Source organism: Daktulosphaira vitifoliae, unplaced genomic scaffold (genome assembly GCF_025091365.1).
Source record: "Daktulosphaira vitifoliae isolate Bord-2020 unplaced genomic scaffold, ASM2509136v1 Scaffold_5, whole genome shotgun sequence".
NCBI lineage: Eukaryota > Metazoa > Arthropoda > Insecta > Hemiptera > Phylloxeridae > Daktulosphaira > Daktulosphaira vitifoliae.
This window is the reverse complement of record NW_026099576.1, coordinates 4,708,397-4,726,148: the sequence shown is the minus strand read 5'-3', so window position 1 is coordinate 4,726,148 and position 17,752 is coordinate 4,708,397. Positions and strand designations below refer to the sequence as shown.

The window sequence follows — 17,752 nt, the reverse complement described above, 5'->3', positions numbered from 1 at the left end:
TACCCTCTTAGGCACGTGCACGTTATTGTCCGGTCATAATTAAACGCCGCCAGTAAAACATATTATACTAATACAATAACAATATTAGTGTGTCTATATGGCGTTCAAGTAACCCGCCGTCGGCCCGCTGACGCCGTTGTCGGTCTCGCCGGCGTCAAAACCCGCGGCCCACGTTTTTCTCACCGCCTGAATGACGGACCGTCGATGCGGCGGCGGCGGGTAGAAATAAATAGCCCCGCGCAGCCGTCTACACCCGTCAGCCGGTGCATATATATGTACGAGTGTACACACAAACGTACTACGAGCGACGGCCACTACCGCCAGTAACCAGTACGCCGTCGCAACGCGGTCCGTTAGCACGTGCTCATCGACCGCCAGCATCGTCTCTCCGCTCGGTCATTATCGCGATTCACGCTCGACGACAACAACAATAATAATATTATCATCGCACTCTTTTGCGTTTTCGCGTAGTGCTCACCATCACCACAATTCTCCTCGAACATATCGCCTAATTTCTATAGTCGATTTTTATGTAAAGTGCGCCATGTCCGCTCCTCGTCAGCCATCGGTTATCACGGGCGGTACGTAAAATACCGGTCTGATAACGACACACGTGTTTGGATAGAAGTACTGAGCGCACGCCAGAACGGTGGCGATGGCTTTCAAATGGCCAGTGGTCGCGTTTTGTTTGCTGGCCACAATTATGGGCTCCGGGTTGGCCGCCCGTAAAAAATCGCCACTGCTCGAAGAGAACGCAGTGCCGAAAAAACCGAACAGGGTGACAGGTAAAAAACTCCTCGCAACAATAAAAATGTTCCCAATCGTCGTTCATAAAAACGCTTTTTTTCTTAGCAGCCACAACAGATTTTTATTATTTTTTTAACAAACATTTTACGTGATTTAGGAATGAATTATTCAGCTATACAATAGTACTACCGTAATAGATTATTTTTTGTTAGGGGCTTAACTTCAAGTCTCTGACAATATTTAACGTCAAATATATTTGACGTTAAATGTGTCACTGTTTATATTATACACATTATTATTTATTACCTATGGTAATAAAGGAATGGTTAAAAGAAATATTCTTTAATTCTGTTGTGTTTTTATTCTTGGTCGTATACTATTTCAGAAAATATCTTGATGAGTATACACAATTTTTATCTTATAGCTCCACGTATTTCATTTATTGTTAGCTACCAACGTCCGGTTAGCATTAGAAAACGTGAGAAAATTGGAATTTTCAACGGACCAATTGCTTTCTTTCTCATTAAAGACATTTTTGTGATGCCCATCAACTCTACTTGTTTACAAGGATTTGCCGTTATTGAATGGCACTGGAAATATTTTTCAAACTAAAATAAGTCATATATAATTTGTATGATTACTTCCAAGGTTCAATTAAATGATATATTTATTTATTTAATTGAAACTTTTTTTTTTTAATATGCATACATTATTAGTCATTTTCTAATATCAGTAATTCTGATACGAGTGATATTTACATCAAATTTTAACAAAAAAATAATTTCTAATTCGATATTAGATTCTAATTCGAATTTACCCCCCTTAAAACTCAGAAATATGTATGTGATTTTTTAGATTTAAAAAAATTTAATATTGTCCTTTAAAATATGTGTATTAGTAGGCCCGATATTACATATTAGCAAAGATATACATATACGAGGTATAATGACAAATTATAAAATGCTTCTCGCGTTTTTTGACTGGCAAAATACGTTTATTTAAAATATAATATATTAGTTGGTAAACCTTGTACCGGTTTCTCCTTTAATATTATTTTAATACAATTATCTCTAATAAACAAATTGTACATGGTAACTTCATTTTTTAGAATAATTCTTCCATGAATTTTCGTTAAAAAACATTTAGTGACATCGGTCATTTATTCATCTAAATATTTGTATATTTACTAGTTTTTCCGATTTCATATCGCCAATTTGTCTAGTTGAATAAATTTGAAAAATTGATTATTTGAATCAAATCAAATGTTTCATTTCAACTATCAATTGTTGTTTTGACCTGATAATATAAACTTATATTCGATTATCATCACTTTAAAATACTAGAGACCACGTTTTCTCGAACTCGTTAAACTCGACTTATTGTTTGTTGGTCGTGTGAGAAATAACTCCAGGGAAATAAAAGTATATGTATTTTCGCTTGCCAATACGAAAGAAATGATTATGAATAGTATTTATATCTTAACACGAACACGTTTATAGTAAATTACATACTTGTGCTATTAAGTCATTGTGTTGAAATAATAACACCTCTAAACACAAATCGTTATAGCGTGTCGTTAAATTATTAAAAAGAATAAACATGTGCCATGAAATCGTATTGACGTGACCGTTAATAGCCTTTAGTTTCACATGATGGATTGATACTGGATTTTAGCTTTTAAGTGTATGTTATGCATTACCCTTAAGTTGTGCTATTCTCTACAAGGTACTCGTCATCATAAAAGTGCGTTTAAATCAACTTCATAAATATTTTTCACTTAATGCTGAGATTTTTCTTGGCGGGTTACAGACAAATGTCATTACATTAGGTAGGTACCAAAAAGTCGTACAACATCTTTTATGTTAAGCCACTCAATCAATCATAGAGTTTAAAGATACATATGACTCTAGGAAAGAATAGTATATGAAAAACCTAGCTTGGTTTTTAATAAAATTTGTTCAAAATGTATTTAAAAATAAAATATTAAAAAAAATTATGTATACATTTTTATATGAAAAAATATTCTAGATTTATGTAAATACTGACTTAATCTTGTCTGTTCCATATTTGTTTATTGCCACCATTTAATTCTGCAAGTCCGACAGAATTATGTCTTATGGTAACTTTGTATAGAACAGATCATTATAATGTAATTTTTTGCCGGATTAGCTAAGTCTGACGCTTGGCGCCAAAAAAACTGTCAAATATTGTTGGACGGCGCTTAGTAGTGTAGCGGTTAACTTAAAAGCATCGTTTTGCATTCAAGAAGTTAACAATTGAGTAATGAAATCATTATTGTCCTTCAGGAGCACTCTTAAATAAATTAATAACAAAACTTACCACACCAGTCAACGAAACGAGGAAAGATTATATTACATCTGCAGTACCTTTTTATAATAATTACTTATTACAGTGTAGTAAATTGCTAAGTAATCATCGCCGCAATAGTGCCAGACTAAAGACCAGTCTTACTGGACAACGACTTGGGAACTAAGAGAGGGGGCTCACTTTACAACTATAAGCACATGGATTATTATAATTCTCATTCATCATATTATAATAGGACACGGGCGATGTACTTACACGGGGAATTCAGCTGTCGTCTACCGACTGTGTTCAGCAACGATGACAAAAATATTTCCTAGGAAAATAAGCTTGTGCAAAAAATGATTGCTGTGTGTTAACCTTCATTAATATTTTTTCCGAGAAATCGGCAATATTGGAACCTAATTCATCAACTTTTTGACACTAATCTTTGATTGAGTTTATTTAAAACAGCGCATGTGCACTAAATCAAAATTATTGCAGCGAGTGTATTAAAAAAATAGAACGATTCTTTCCAATGTCGTTTGAAATAAATTTAACGAGGTGTCTTTTATTTATCTTTAATTTTTTTTTTTTGTTTTTTGGCACGAGTCATCGAACAACGCTCTCAAAATTAATTATTCGTGTAAACATTGACCGCTAAAAATTTAAATATGTATATATTTTTTTTTCTAACGACATTAACCAGTCGTCAAATGGCGTTTCTAGGACGTGAATTCGTTGCGATTAATTTTGTTATTATTATTATTTTTTTAACAAGTCTGAAGACTCCTATTTAGTTTTAAAATGTTTTTTTTTTTTTTAATTATTTTGAGACCAGACTGCTGTTGTGTGTGAGGCGTACATCATTTCTATATTTTTTAGTATTTCGTTCAGCAATCATGATTAAGTTATTAGACTCATGATAGTTTAGCGGTCATTTATTGTGTATAAACAATATATGTCCTTAATATCCTTTCAGAAATATAACACTTGTATTTTATTGTTTGGGTAAAATCAACCGTCTGAAAAAAATGTCAGTTCATTGTGGACAGTCATCAAAAACTAATACTTACCCTTGTTAATTTTAAATAACTTAATAAAATGTTAATGCTTATAATCTGTAAATAAGTTAAAAGACAATGATTTAATTCCCATCAATTTAATTTCCTCCAAATGATTGTTTTAACTTGAATAGTAAAAAACCAATATTACGTTATTTCCAACTTTGGGTAGCTCGTGAATTTCTCATTTCAATTGTTTAACAGAATTATGAGGACGGTTATCTTTGACGTCATTTGTGCACTGGTAGTTTCTTTAAATTCTCTGTTCGTTTTATATCAGTCTCTTCTTTAGTATCACACGCAGTACACATCCGAAGGTATTGCCAAAAAATATTTGAATTCGCTTGAAAAACACAGAAAAAAATTATTAAATTGCAACGTTTAGCAACTCTTTTTGTGACATCGAAGAGCTGAGATTCCCTTACATTGATTACAATTTTATTTTCCCCGACTGTTTTTATGTTATCTCGACACGTGTGTCGCTAAAATTTCTATACTTTTTTACGCTTCTAGTAATAAATAAAATACGATATAACAAACCGGTAACAATAAATGTAATGGTCGCGAGTATAAAAAATTGCGAATAAATCTGATGGTTGGCGGTAACCCGGCGCCAATCTGTTTCACATCGTTGCATTGCCGCGATTCAAACAATGAGAACAAAACATTAAGATAATAATCATGAATGATTAAATAAATTAAAAAAAATAATAATAATAATCGTCGATTAGTTTGAAAAGAAAACGTTTTTTTATGTTAATTTTTGTCGTTGATGATAAAAAATTGTCCCGCGTAATTCTACATTTGCTTTTTTCAATTGTAAATCAATATTTTCGAAGGAACGGCAATCGTTTAACACGATACTTAGTAGAATTTATAAGTGACTGAGCCAGAAATGGCAGTTCGATTGAGAAAATCACTGTATAAATTACTAAAAGAAAGTTCTTAATAAAACAGTACTTGCAAAAATGATAGAAAATAGTTTTTTACTAGTGCTCTCGATGTTTATTTATACTTAAATATTACTTTTGAACTCTCAATATTTATCATACAGGTTTTATAAGTACAATTTAGTTATATCTCGCATTAAAGTGATAATTACCAGTCGATGATTCATTAATCCGTTTATCGTCAAGTACTCTCATGCTTTTGATGCAAATTTATTTACATATTCGCTAAATCATTTCACATAGTAAATAATATTTTACTGTCGTTACTTTTGCGTCAATTTGAAAATATACTTGTTATTATAAGTTAATCGAATAAATTTATTAATAAATATAATGCAATAACTTAATTTGGAGACTAAAACAATTTGGTACTATACATTCAGTCGATTCAAGAATTAAATGTATTTTCATATTACACTAAATAAGCAATAATTTTAAGTTAAAAAAAAATGAAACTGTTGAATATTTTACACTAAACTTAAATCATAAGCTAATAACTTTTTAGTCGTCTCGCTGTCAATTATTTTATTGTAACGTTTTTATAAAAAAAACATCAGTTTTAAAATGATTTAATTAGCCAATGAAACTCAGTAGTTGATTAGAACGGTTGTTATTAAGACTAGTGCGCTCTAATGGGTGAAATTGTATGTTTTTGTGTTGCAGAATGCCAGTTCGGCAAGCAGCTCAAAGAGATTGGGTCGACGTGGTACGCCGACTTGGGGCCACCTTTTGGTATCATGTACTGTATCAAGTGCGAATGCGTACAGGCAAGTCATTTTAATTGAATACATTTTTTATACTTTAAGTAGGAATTAACACCATTGAAGTTTTTTTATTCAAGACCCCTTCGTTTCCATTGGTTCTTTTTTTACCGTGTTTGTCAAAAGTTACATCGTCTATTCCAAGTCGGGTCGGGTGAAGGACAAGCGCTAATGGGGTGTAATTACCGTATATTTTAAACATGACATCAACTGCTCGCGAATTTGAAGGAAGAGACCGGCTACGTGGTCGCCTGTAGGCGGCAGGATGACGACGGACACACCAGAGATGTTCACTAGAATTCTTATATCAGATCAATATGTGCGTGTATTCAATTGTCAGTCGCGTGTTGGCTGATCAAAACAATCGAAATCAGATTCACACATTCCATTGTACACGGCCGAGAACAATCGGTTACCGCCGTCCATGTAAAACCAGCCGCCGTTGCTCATGAATAACTATGGCAAAAAACCGACGTGACTATAAATCGATTCACTAGAAGCGACGAAATGATTAAAAAAAATATCACAAGACAAAAATGACAATGGCGAAATATAGATTTTTTCATGTTGCCACGATGTGTGTAAACATCGCGTGAGGAGTTTTTTCACATCAATTTTTTATACTTATCAGTTCATACTTCGGCGACTGTGAAGAACATTATTTTTCCTAACGTCATAGAATTCAAATATTAAAACTTAAAGTTAACGAAACTTTATCCGAGGATGAATTTACCGTTGGGTTCTTTTCGGGGACGTATTTAGATCGCCGCTCTAGGTCAAATACTGCTTCTTATTACCCTTCCATAAAAAAAAAATTCATATTACAATCTGTATACTAAAATCGAAGGATTGAATATTATTTAATAAATAACATTCAATTAAAATATTTTAATATCTTCACAAAATTTGATAAAAAGTACTCATATCTTTTGATTGTCCACAGTTGTTGCCGTAGTGGTTTGTAAACAACAATGTGTCGCTCGGGACAATTGTACCACATCACCCCCCTAAAACTTCACTGGTTCTTTTTATCTAATAATATAATTTTTTTTCTCTTTCTGTGCAATATACTATTGAATTGTGTTATTATGGAGTAAACATTTCAAAAACTTGTGTTTTTAAATATGGAAACCACTCCTTTACTGTTTTTTATTTACAACAAACATTTGTTAGTTATTGTTTGTATACCAAAAACTTTTATGGTTTGCTTTGTTATGAAAATATTAATACAATGTGTTACATTATGTTATCGTGTAAATACTGTTAGATAATTTTTCGGGAAAACTAAACACAACTACTGAATCCGTATCTTACAAGAAGTCTGTTTTGCTTCAATTGCAGCTGACTGTTATAAATTTGGTACTTACAATTGTTTTTGTTTTTTTTTTTTTCTACTTGCCGTCAGGTACAAAAAAAGAGACGAATAATCGGTCGGACGCAATGTCGTAATATAAAAAACGATTGTCCAAAACCAAATTGCGATGAACCGACCTTATTGCCAGGAAAATGTTGTAAAACTTGTCCCGGAGAAGATGCCAGTAAGTCGTTTCATTACATTATACTCTGATGTACTATAGTGCACAATAATAAACAGCATTCAAGCATTACCTACTTATAGCTATTTAATCTACTGGTAACACTGCAATTTGCTGCAAGCACTGCAACTAACAAAATCAAATTAAATTACAGGAAACTTAATTGTATGATAATTTTTTGCATGCTGATGTTGATTAATTTCATTTGACCCAATAATAATGCAAGTCTTCGGCTAATTTACATATTATTGTAAAGTGCAATAAGAATTAATCTGCATGGGTATTTATAATTTTCTCATTACATACTTATATTTTATTCGAGCTTGATAATTTATTAAACGTAAAGAAAATATAGTATACATTATTATTACTATTCTTTACCCATTTAATTGCATTAACGGCTTACTTAATTAATCAAAGAATTCTAACTTATTATTAAGAAGATAATTACAAATTTTTCTTCGGTAAAATATTATACATAACGCTGTCAGTGAATGATTATAAAAGCTCAATACGGTACTTAAACTGTTATAAATATTCACTCTATACTTAAAAGTTGAACTTAAAAACCAAGTCTTAAAATAATTTTTCATTAAAAATTGTATCACATAAAACTGTAAAACAAATTGAAAAAATTCTAATAGCATATTTACAGTTTCTTGATTCAAAATACTTTGTATTACCAACTGTATGATAAAAAAATTTAAATAATCAAATTTTTAAAAGCTGCAATCATTTGTTTTACAGTAAAGACATGACAGTATTATTTTTGTCCATGCTTTGCTTTGATTAACCTATTTTTAATAAATGACCTTGTGTTGACCATTAAGAATAATGTAGCAACAATATGGTTAAAGTATGTGACAATTATTATGACTATAATATAGAGAAATACAACAATTTATAAACGTGATCTGAATAAGTGCATTTGTTAAAAACAAACATTATATGAAAGATTGTATGTTAGATTTTTACTTGAGCTAATAGTTGATTTTTCAAATTATACAATATAGTAACGCATACAAATGATATTGGATTTTTAGTATGTGTAATTTGCACTAAGGTCTTGTCTCATTGCCGAATCTCATTTATAAAAATCAAATTATTCTTTTTTATTTTGGCATCATTTTGTATTTATAATTCACGCGCAATCTTATAAACTGTTCGCTCGCTGAATATTATGTTAACACAATGACATTTTTAATTTCATTTAATTTGTAATAATATATGCCTTGAAATCCTAAAACTAGAATGATTTTTATAGTTTTTGCCAATTATGATTTTAATAACATTTGTATATATTAGAATGGATATATAAATAATATAACGAGGTGAAAGAGCTTTATTCAAAATGAAAACAAACATAAATATGCTACACAATTCAAATTTCAGAGATTTATTAGATTTATATTTGTTATTTTTATATTTTAATGAAACAACATGAATTATTTAACACGTAATTTATACGAGGAAGATAAAATAAATATTTGTTGAGCTCACACGGATTCTTTTTATTTGGTTTTTGGTTGTATAAACATCTCTTGATTTTATTAATAGGTATGATTGTAGTTGGTGTGTTTTTTACGAGTAAATAACGAAAAATGAAAAAATACATTCGTTTTTTTGTTTTACTTGAAGTTTAAGCAATACTCATAAAGCCTGAATGTAGAATTTTGATTACTTGTTCGACGTATTCATTAATAATGTGTTGAATTTTCTGCTCGAATATAATTCTTCTGTTATACACATAAATACACATGGTGTCTATGTATTGTATACTCTATACTATAGAAACTCTTGTACTCGGTATACTATGACGTTCCAAATGACGACAAAAATAGTCTAACGTGCGCAAATACTTTGGCAGTAGTTATAGACTTGTAGACGAGCCGCCATCATCAAGGTTCAATTGTATATAAATACATATTTACTTGTATTAATTAAAATATTGTATTCTTCGTATCGATACATTTAATTTTGACATATATTAGCATATGAAATTCTAACCAGTAAAACTTAACAATCAATTTACTAATTGTATATATAGTAATAAATATTGAATTTATTAAAAGTATTATTTTTTATTATTTATTTAATAATGTCTATTATAAATTTATTTTAGATGAATTTATTCAAGATCCGCCAGAAGAAGAAGAAAAAAGTCTAAAACGTTAGTATAATTATCATCAAGTTGTATTATCAGTTTTTTTTTTTTTAGACAAATTATTGAAAAGAGAATATTATGCAGCGTAATCGGTTTATCATAAACCACTCGATTACTCGTAAAATAAATACAATATTGGAAAAAATTGTAGATATCTTTTTTAGTTACATATATTTTTTGATTTATCAGCTAATAATGACTTTTTAGAATCATCCCTTACAACTTAAAGACGTATTAACTTTATTTTTTTATATGGTAATTTACTAGCTTATAAAATAAAAAATAAACTAATTAAGAAAAAGACTGGTATAAAACAACTTTTGGACTAGCACTTCGGAAGTTATTCTCATTTTTTATCTAGGCGGGACGAAGAGTACGACCGGGAAATGACTTGTGATAAAAATAGCAGTACCACCTTCAGTCATTACTTAACATTTTTAATAACTCCTAAAATACGAGTCCTTAATTTTCTTAATTAGATTATTTTCTATTTAATAACTTAACTAAATATGTAAGTTACCATTTAAAAAAATAAAGTTGATCCCTTTGAGTTTTATAAACGGATGGTTCTAAAAACTCATTATTAGCTGATAAATCAAGAAATACATGTAAATAAAAAGAATCAAATTTTTTTCCAATATTGTATTTATTTTGTGAGTATGGTTTATGATTTACCTATCACAATTTATTGTTTTATTAATAATTAATATATTTATCATTATGACCTCCTGAGATAGTTAAGCTTATGTACAAATAAAACGTTATCGTGCTTAATAAGTATGAACGATAACACAACTTGTATCTTGAGGCACTTGAAAATAAAAACTCAGTGTGTAGTTTTATACTATCTAGAGTTTAGTTTAAATTTGAGTGGTTAAAATACGTGGTAAGATACACTAAATAAATTCGTTTTATTTATATAATAAACTACATATAATTCAAAATATACTCTTATAAATATGATTGATTCCAATTTCTACTATTAAGTTAAAATTATTAGTATATTAAATACTACATTATAAAGAAAAACAGTAATTTAATGTTCAGAAAAATTAACAAACATAATAAACACATCAAATTTTGAAGTCTGTTTAATACAAGGTTTAAAGAATATCAACCAATATTAATATTATTAAAAATATATTTAAAAAAAAAGCGACCAAAAGTGGTATAAGCACATTTTAATAATATAGCATAATATTATATTTAACTAGACTCTTTTATAATGAATTTTAATTAATCATTGTTTAGGTGACATTTTAATACTACGATGTTTTATTATGTAGATTTTGCGGCTGTACTGACTGGTAAATCGGTCGAATTTAAAAAGTCTGACTACCCTTCAAATTTTGTACCAGAAACAGAGTTAGAACACGTGGCGACTGGTCGTTTTTCTTTTTATAGAAAACATTTATACTTTTCATTTTACACTAATAAGCCTGATAGACCGAGATTGGTGCAGTTCAATGATGCCAATGGAAACATTATAGAAGAAATAGTAATACGTTAAAAAAAAAAATTACATTTTTATTATTAAATTCGATTTTTCTAAACATAGACTCTATTGTCGGGAACTATTTATCAAAATGCAACAGACAAGATTTGTGGAGTTTGGCGACGGGTATCTAAAGACTATAAACGATTATTACGCGAAGAAAAAATATCTGTATCACTGGTTTGGGACACAGCAATTATTGTTGGTCAGTTGTTTAGGTAAAGTGTAGCGTATAACTATTATTTTACATTTATAAGAGCAACTGATCGCATACCTTAAAACCTCTTGAATAATAGACCCTTGTCTCAGTCTCAGAGCCTTTTGAAGGTTCCTAACAAAAACTGAGTACGAGCGAGTTTGCTAAAACGTTAAAAAAATAATAATAAATGCATACGATTCATTGTTATAATCAATGGTGATTTGGGTGGTAAACGGTGTTTATCGACACTCTTTTTTTTAATTAACGTACACCCAGGAAAAGTAATACATATGTACTATTTATATTGAAGGGTGTACCTTTACAAATCAGCGTATACTCTAAAATGGAGAAAAAAGGTTTTTCGCAAAAACTCCACTGGTTAGTCTAATAAGTTTAAACATTTTCTATATTGTTAATTATAATATTGACAATTAATATCTTGCATTTATACATAGAAATATAATTTTGTTATAAAACGACATTTTTTTCAAATACGGGGTTTTAAGATATTTTACCCTATCTGGGAAGATTTTGTAGAGATTTTCTAGTCATAATTTTGGTAACAATTTCTTGATCAAGTTCTCTCTAGTAGATTGCCATCATTCATTATGCCGACGTTGTTTTTTGATAGATTTAAGGCACTGGACACGGAAGTATTCAGTTCGCTGATGACTGGTTACGTTCGAGATACTGGTGGCACAGCAATTGTTTCCATATCGACCATATCTCCGTCTATACACATGCAAATCGTGTTCAACGGTGGCGCCGTTGCTGTGATCGGTCAAGACAGCGGATCATTTTCGGTGAAGTTAAAGTATGCCAACGGGGATGAGAGGACGGTCATCGATGAGGTAATTTTTAACATACACTCTACTTGAGTAGGGCTGCGTTATTTTCTGATATTTCTTTTTAAAGATCATCAAAGTGGAAAAACTAACCAACAAATCTATGGTCATTGAAGTGCGGTCGCCGGTTGCATTTTCTGACCTCAATGCTTTATCCAAGAAGGACCTCGTTGTTGTTTTAGAATCGAAGCAGCAACCTGGTTTAAAGTTGCAGGGCTTAGTTAAGCCCAGAGTTTTTTGTGATATATACCAGACGCTAGTTGTGTCCAACAGTCATCAGAAGGATTTGAAAAATGGAAGGTCAGTTAACAATTTTTTTTCATAAATCGTAATTAAAGTTGAGAAATTTGAGTGTCGTGACTTATTCTTAGGGATAAAAACTTGTATGGTGTTTGTGCTCTACATACCTTTCTCTGATTCAAAACCTGATCAAATAATCATTTAGAGTTGATATATTGGTCAATTTTTTATCCTACATAACGTTATAATCAAAATGACCGGACAAATATTCAAAAGTTTACATTTTTAATGCGCTCTATATTTTCTGCTAAAAGTTACTGGAAGTCCGTGGCTGTGTTCACGATCTTATGCATTTTAGTGTTTTTGTGCAATACATATATTCGTACGCAATAAAATGTGTAAACGAGCGTAGTTGATTTGGCAAACGAACGAGGCGGGAAATTTAAACGTCTTGTGACGAAAGCGAAACTAAAATTCATATTTATTATACCAGTCGCTCCTGTCACAAACCAATACGACGCAGGGCAAAAGCTATTAAATCTTAAGATGACACGTGTGTGAACGACCTCGGTTCATCACTTCAAGCATGAGATGGCACGAGTCTCGTTGTATTTGTATTTTTTTTTTTAATTTCTCGAGGGATTAAAAGTGCACTTGTTTTTTTTCCCGTGATGTGTTAAGAACGGGAGACGACAAAAATGTCAAGACTAATGTAGTCATACCCGTTGAAATGAAACATTTTGGACGTTCTGATTTCGCTATATTGTAAAAATACCACTGGCGATTATGATATTTGTGTATCCGCAAGACAAATAGAGTGTGCGTGGCTCCAATAGACTTCACACCCAGTTGTTTATAAAGTATATTATAATAATTACTGTTTTTGTACACTGTGTTTTGGGTTGAGATAAATTTATACAGTATCATCATGTTTAGGCGATTACGGTGGGAAATAAATTATTCGTTTAGCGGCTGCGCACACATTATTAACAGCTATTTGGCGAAGTTCCGATCGTTTTGAATAATGCTCTTGTTTTTAATGCGTTTTGGCAGGACAAGCGGCATTGGTTGGATGTTTATTAATAAGGACGGAGCGTTGGAGTATCGCGTTAAATTTAACAATAATGCAGTCTCCGAGTTAACTATTGGTAAGTTATACGAAAATAGATGTGTTCTATACTTGGCGTATTATGCGCTCCATTGAACTCGCAACCCTAATGATTCGACAAGATTGTTTTTCTTTCCTGCTACCTAAAAAAACCTTCTTATCATTGTCCTACAAATGTATTTATGTGTAGCGTCTACAGAGTCTCGTGTGTCTTCCATTGACTTGTCTGAGTCCATCGTACTTAATTGGAGTAATGGAACCATTACCACTATGGGACCTGTCCATTTGGAACAACTGTATGCTGAAGATCTCGGCCTTATCAGCGTGTCGTCCGGTTTCAGAGGTCGGTTGTCTTGGAGACCCGTTGCCGACGCGAGAGACTCTGGCGCTCCGATGTTGCTCTCGAGTCATGATGAACAAACTCCTATGGTTGGATTGCTTTGGGCAATGGTAGATTCAGATTGTACTCTACAATATGAAGTAAGTATTCTTAGATATGTACTTATTAAACGATGGATTATCATATGCTGGAAATAATTGATTTATAACCAGGGACACCAGGAAGTGCCGTTGCATTTCCTGAGATTTTTCGTATCACTAACAAAAGAGCTAACTTAAAACATGTTTTGCCTATCCTAGTTACCTAATCTATTAATATGCATTTGAGTTTTTGTCAAAAAAATATAATGACAAAGTAGATTCTACGGCAACTGTTACTAACAGAATTCTAAAAACTAGAAGCTATATTTGAGGGAGACAGGTTAGATTTGTATGGTCATGGATAGGGGAAGTGAAATGTATTGTTTGTTTATTTCTAGGCTTATTCCAAATAGTTAATAATAACAATAAAGATATAATGTTCTAGTAAGGGAGATCTTATATAATAGGTATATTGATTGATATTATGCCGTAATTAGGAGTGAAGCAAATAAGTATATAAAATTTTTTCGTGAGAAAGTGGAACAATTTTTTATATTTCAAATAGAATTTTATAATACATGCTCATTTTGATGACTTTTATTTTCTTGTTCATAATATTTCTAAAAGTACCATTTTCAATAAAATATTAAATTGTATGAATTTCGATGGAAGGAACACGCCTCTCTTGCCCTTTGGGGTATAGGGAATTACTTCCAAGCTTAAATTGCTGTCAATAATTTTTACGTCCTCCGAAAAATTGTTCTGTGGGCATTCCTAGTTATAACTAAATTATATTTTTTATGTTTATATATTTTAATATGTTTAATTGTTACTCATACTCTCATTTTAAAAGTAATTATTTTTTCAAAGATGTATATGATTAAGTATATATTCATCTTAGCACATTTTATAAGTATCTTATATTTTTTTTCTTATGTTAAACATATTATAACTATTTTTTAGACTATAATAAAATGTATTTTCAATTGATTCATAGGTAATTTTATCTGGTCCTAATGTTAAAAACAGAAAGTTTGAACTTTACATTGAAGATTCACCATTGCTGGTACACGGGGCACCAATTTTTAGAAGACTTCTTGAAGAATTTGAAGGACCTATATTTGAAGGTTATATTATAGGTCTCAGTCAAGAAGAATTATTAAGATTAAATATTAATTTAGTACATGTTGATTTATGGGATCCAAAACTTGGTCAGTCAATTCTAAAAACTGAATGGAAACATGTTAGTTTACTTTTTAAGTCTTATATCATTATTCTTCTTTGTTTAAATGTTACATTTTTAGGTAAATATACCCAATGTATGTATAGTCAAAGATTCTATTGAAAATGATTCAAATAATATATTGATGAACAACGATGAGTCGGAACAGCAACACACATCACTTTTAAGTTGTTACCATGGACAAAAGTATTATCAACATGGAGCTCAATGGACATCAACTGTCGATGAGTGCTACATGTGTAATTGTCATTATGGAAGAGTGATATGTGATTTGATTATTTGTCCAATTGTGCAATGTGCAGTACCTTCAGCAAAGCCTGGAACATGTTGTCCAACATGTGAAGGTTAATAATTTTAAGATATACACAATATTTGTAGATTTTAGGGTAAGAATAGGAGTGCACCAATGTTCTGCTTTAAGCCCTTACTTATTTTTTTATAGTAATGAATGAAATTCTTAGAGAAATACAAGGAGAGGTGCTGTGATGCATGTTGTTCACTGACGATATAGTGTCAATAAGAGAAAATAGGGAGGAAATTAATCAAAGGCTAGAGGTGTGGAGATCAGCTTTTGAAGATAAGGGTTTAAAAATAAGTAGGAGTAAGACAAAGTATATAGAGTACGAGTTTAACAAAGGAGAACACGAGTTAGGTGAAATGAGAAGATCAGTGACAATAGACAAGGACGTGTTTGAAGAGGTTGAAAGTTTTAAGTATTTATGGTCAGTTGTGCAAAAGAGCTGTGGTATTGACAAGGATGTAAGACACAAAATTAAGTGTGGGTGGCGTCTTATGCGACAAAAGAATTCTATTGAGGCTGAAAGGTATGAATGGTTATGAGGAGAGAAGAATCAGAAGCTGTATGAACAGTTATAAAAATGAATGTTGAAGGAAGATGTAGAGGAAGACCAAAAAAGAGATGGAGGGATGTAATTGAATGCGATATGAGGACGGCTGATGTGAGTGTAAAATATGTGGTAGATCGTGTCAAGTGAGGAAGTTTAGGATAAGGGTGGCCAACCCCAAGTAGTTGGGATTAAGGCGAAGACACAATATATGTAGGTAAAAAGTGATAATAACAATTTATTTTCTATTAGATAATATTTTGGAAAGCCAAAGAAATTCTACTAACTCATGCTGGTTAGCTGGTCAACAATTTCAAGCAGGGAGTAGTTGGCACCCATATTTACCACCAAATGGATTTGACACTTGTACTTTATGTCATTGTAACGTGAGTTAAACTGAATTAAATAATGAATATAATAAATATAATTAAGTGTGGTTTTATTTTATTAGAGTACATCTTTAAAAATTAAGTGTCAACGAACCGATTGTCCTGTCCTGGAGTGTGATCAAAGGGTTGCTATTAGGCCTACAAAACGTTCTTGTTGTAAAGCATGCCCATCTACTTTCCAGTCAACTACCAAACCTAATCCAATTGTTCAACTTACTCAAGGTGATCAACAAGCCACCAATGACAATGGATCATCTGATGTAGATGTATTAAATAATGGTGGTTGTAGCTATCCGGTTGGAGGACCTTATGAAAATGGCCAGGAATGGCATCCCAAAATTTATTCACATGGTGAAGTCAAATGTATAAATTGCAAATGCAAAGTATGTATTTATTTCAATTAAAAGAAATTTAATATTAAGGTCTGATAAAACTTATCTTTAGAAAAGAAAACCTAATATGATTTTATTTTAGGATGGTAAAGTTAGATGCGACCGTAAGAAATGTCCTAAGTGGTCGTCATGCTCAGATCCTTGTTGTGCAGCTACATGTCGTAGGCACAAGAGACATCCATTTAAACTTTGATATGTAACATTGTTCCTTTAACAACAAATAATCTTGATAATAATTAATACTGAGAATGAATTATATTTAACAAAATATTATAAATACTTAAGTTATAATAACATATTTTTATACAATTAAATAATGATGAAAACCGTCATGATAGTCTTTGACTAATGTATAATTATTAATTAATATAATTTTATAATTTACCGAAATCCATAGACTGATGCACATAATGTTTACAAACATATATTATTTTTCGTTAAATGAGTAACTGATTTTATGTAATTGTCAGTATTAATCTAAGAAGTAATTTATCAACAAAATATTAACTTAATTATAATGCTGTATATATATGTAATTCTTTTTTTTTCTTAAATTATTTAATTTGTTGGCTGTCATAATTTGTAATTTATATTCACTTATTAAATTTTTAGTAAATGACAAATCATTATTTTATCAACACTTTTTAATCTGTTAGTATTCTTATACTTTTTTACAATGTACATGTCTTTAAATAGTATATTTTATACTGTATTATATACAGTTATTCTTAGTGTTATGCTTTGTATAACCATTTTTATATTAATTTTTTGTTATACAAATGAAAGATATAAATTAAACTTCAAAACCCAAAAAAATAAAAATAAATACTTTATCATGTTTTTGATTTTATACATATTCATATAATCTATTTTAATATAATTGGTAGTACTAGACATCCTACTTACTAGCCTATTATTAAATAAATATAAGTATAAATCTAACCAACTTAGCTGTATCTTGGCGTGTAGGTAGTCATTCCTAAATCTTTGTATTTGTATTATATTACTATCATTTTAAAGAGCTTTTTCTATTCTAATCAATAGATCTTTT

General features: G+C 30.8%; 1 protein-coding gene across 3 annotated transcripts; it reads left to right on the top strand.

Moving 5' to 3' along the window:
* The first annotated feature begins 306 nt into the window (after positions 1-306).
* Positions 307-17,335, top strand: LOC126908458 (dorsal-ventral patterning protein Sog). Of its 3 annotated transcripts, XM_050690534.1 has the most exons (15): positions 307-785; positions 5,729-5,832; positions 7,232-7,364; positions 9,484-9,531; positions 10,812-11,023; positions 11,084-11,238; positions 11,851-12,070; positions 12,135-12,364; positions 13,358-13,452; positions 13,603-13,892; positions 14,830-15,075; positions 15,137-15,419; positions 16,173-16,306; positions 16,372-16,692; positions 16,784-17,335. In XM_050690534.1, the coding sequence occupies exons 1-15, from the start codon at positions 656-658 to the stop codon at positions 16,892-16,894; spliced, it is 2,712 nt and encodes a 903-aa protein (XP_050546491.1). In that variant the 5' UTR covers positions 307-655; the 3' UTR covers positions 16,895-17,335. The 3 variants fall into 3 exon arrangements, with proteins under 3 accessions (XP_050546491.1, XP_050546492.1, XP_050546493.1); XM_050690536.1 differs by lacking the exon at positions 7,232-7,364 and having other exon boundaries at positions 645-785; XM_050690535.1 differs by lacking the exons at positions 5,729-5,832; positions 7,232-7,364.
* Positions 17,336-17,752: the final 417 nt, after the last annotated feature.

Excerpts from the sequence above, each read along its gene's own strand:
- LOC126908458 (XM_050690534.1), top strand. The coding sequence starts at position 656 with ATGGCTTTCAAATGGCCAGTGGTCGCGTTTTGTTTGCTGGCCACAATT. Across the intron at positions 5,833-7,231 it reads TCAAGTGCGAATGCGTACAG|GTACAAAAAAAGAGACGAAT; the intron begins GCAAGTCATTTT and ends ACTTGCCGTCAG. Across the intron at positions 12,071-12,134 it reads AGAGGACGGTCATCGATGAG|ATCATCAAAGTGGAAAAACT; the intron begins GTAATTTTTAAC and ends TTCTTTTTAAAG.